Source organism: Monopterus albus, unplaced genomic scaffold (genome assembly GCF_001952655.1).
Source record: "Monopterus albus unplaced genomic scaffold, M_albus_1.0 scaffold108.1, whole genome shotgun sequence".
In the NCBI taxonomy this organism is placed as follows: domain Eukaryota; kingdom Metazoa; phylum Chordata; class Actinopteri; order Synbranchiformes; family Synbranchidae; genus Monopterus; species Monopterus albus.
The window spans coordinates 17776-20086 of record NW_018127988.1 but is presented as its reverse complement, the minus strand read 5'-3'; the positions used below and the strand labels follow the sequence as shown (position 1 = coordinate 20086).

General features: G+C 38.6%; 1 protein-coding gene across 1 annotated transcript in view; it reads right to left on the bottom strand.

The window, feature by feature from the left end:
• The window catches only part of srp68 (signal recognition particle 68), a 9325-nt gene that overhangs the window by 6262 nt on the left and 752 nt on the right, over positions 1-2311 (bottom strand). Inside the window, 3 exon segments of the mRNA XM_020611000.1 lie at positions 60-168; positions 453-648; positions 1094-1214. Of these exon segments, the coding sequence (XP_020466656.1) occupies positions 60-168; positions 453-648; positions 1094-1214 (426 nt within the window).

Here is a 2311-nt window from a genome sequence, read left to right as displayed (position 1 = left end):
AAAAAAAGAAAATTTATGCATGACAAACATATACCCACTTATTCTGCCAATGTATTAATAAACTATAGTGATGTTAAAAACTCACTTGCACTTGTTGAAGGCCTCCATGGCACGCTTCCACTCTTGAAGTTCAAACTCCACCATGCCACTGAGGTATGCAGTGTAGGCCTGTAATTAAATAATTAACTACTATTTGTGGCTGTTGTAAGAATTAGAATCTCATTTGTGCTCCTGTAACATGGCTTTAAATAAAAGGCTCTGTGTATGAGCAATGTCAGTAGTTGTTTCATACATTGTAACAAGTATCCACCATGAACAAATTATACAGAGTGGAAGGACAATGTGACAAAGGCCGACTGTAAGGGTGCAGTCTAATTGTAGACGTATACCCATTATTCTACAACTGCACAGTATATCTGAACATAGACTCTAGGTGACACTCTCTTGCGTACCTGTGCCTCTAGTTTTGTCTTGGCATCAACACGGTGACTTTCGCAGAGCTTCGCCAGTTTCTCACTGTGCTTGGCCGCCTTGCGCAGACGTGCCATCAGGTGGAAGCGCTTACGCGGCTCTGTATTGGCCTCCTGCTTCAGCTGCATGGCGTAGCTCCATGCACGCTCTGCCTCCATCAAAACCAGCAATAGATATCTGGAGGGGGGCATGGAATTTCATCATTTTATAAAGGGGTCTGAAAACTTTTGGAAGCCACAGGATATTCATTCTATACATATACCACAGAAGATGCAGAGGATTTTTGGTGATACTTGTATGTACCAAATGACATTTACAGAACCAGTTTTATATAACTAACAATCTGTGACAGCTCCTGACTGATGTTGAGATTAAAAAGGCGCTAATGGCCACTGGGGTGGTATACCAGTTTTAAGCTGAATCGGCAGTTATGAAATGGAATGTCAGCAGAAAGAGGCACTAAACCTTTTGGAAATTGACACAGAAGAGATAAACCGTCAACAACTATTTGATTTCAGCACTGCTGATTATCCTGTGTCAAACTGGTATTTGAGGGACACACGTTCACAACATCAGGCAATGCACTACACTACTGTCCACCTTAGATTATTGATTCCTTTACCTGCTGTCAGAAAGTATTTCGACAGTTACTTTCTTCCCAATGAACTTGTGACGGTTTCCCATTTTGAAGCCAAGAGTCTTGCGAAGACGACGCAGCCTGCGGGAGCAGTACCCCCTGTAAATGGTGACACAGACATGTTTACATTACAGTTCATTTATAATACTTTCATGCCGTCTTCCATAATAAGCTATCACAATGGACAAAGCAAACCATTACAGTAATACACTGAAGTCATGTTTAACAGATATAATCCAGTCTTTTATTTGGGAAAAAAACCCAGATTTTTCTACAGAACAGCCATTGTCCTCCAAGCTTGTGATTTTAGCCTTTTTGAAAGAAAAAAAAGCAACACAAGTAAAAAATTATGATAGCATGGAAAAATACACACAATAGTCAGCCTGGTAGCTATACCTGTACAGTCTAATACAACAGAGTGGCTCCACCTTAAATTATACCTTAACACTTTTCTCTCTCACCTAGCACTGGGTGTCATAACATTTAGGAACTAAAATAGAATTAGCTAGTTCTGTTCTAAAAAGTAACATTAGGGATGTTACTTAGTTCCATCATGTGTATTGAGGTTAAAGTTAGCAATGATGTTGTAGTGGACGGCATTATATAATATAGTAGACATGTGCCTGTTCTGCTACAGTCATGAATGTATCAGGCAAAGCATCATAAGATTTATAAAGGCAGAACTGTCCTGTATCAGATTTAACAGTTGTGCCTAATAGAGTCTACTCCAGTGTACACCACAGTACCTGAACCCATAAGGTTCAATAAGCTATTTGTACATCAGAAAAGTCACATGTTAGCCATATAGTATCAGAGGCTTCATTCATAAAGCTTATTTTCCATTTATAAAACAGATATTTACAATGGGACTATATTCTTCTGCTGCTAATATGCTGTTGACCTGATTAGGTCCTATACATATTCATTTTTATCAATTCATATTCTTATATTGACTGTACAATTCTTGTGTTATTTATGTAAATAATGTGCCTTTTAAGCCGAGGGCTGCTGGAAGAAATTTCGTTGTGCTATGCATAATGACAATAAAGATTTTTGACTTGACTCGACTTTACTCTTAATATCTACAAGCATATGGTAAAACTATCGACACTGATGTTGAACGTCAGTTTACACAAGGTGAATGAATGAATGCTGACGGAACTAAAACTCTGCACGTTTATGAGTAGACAGTTCACAAGAGAC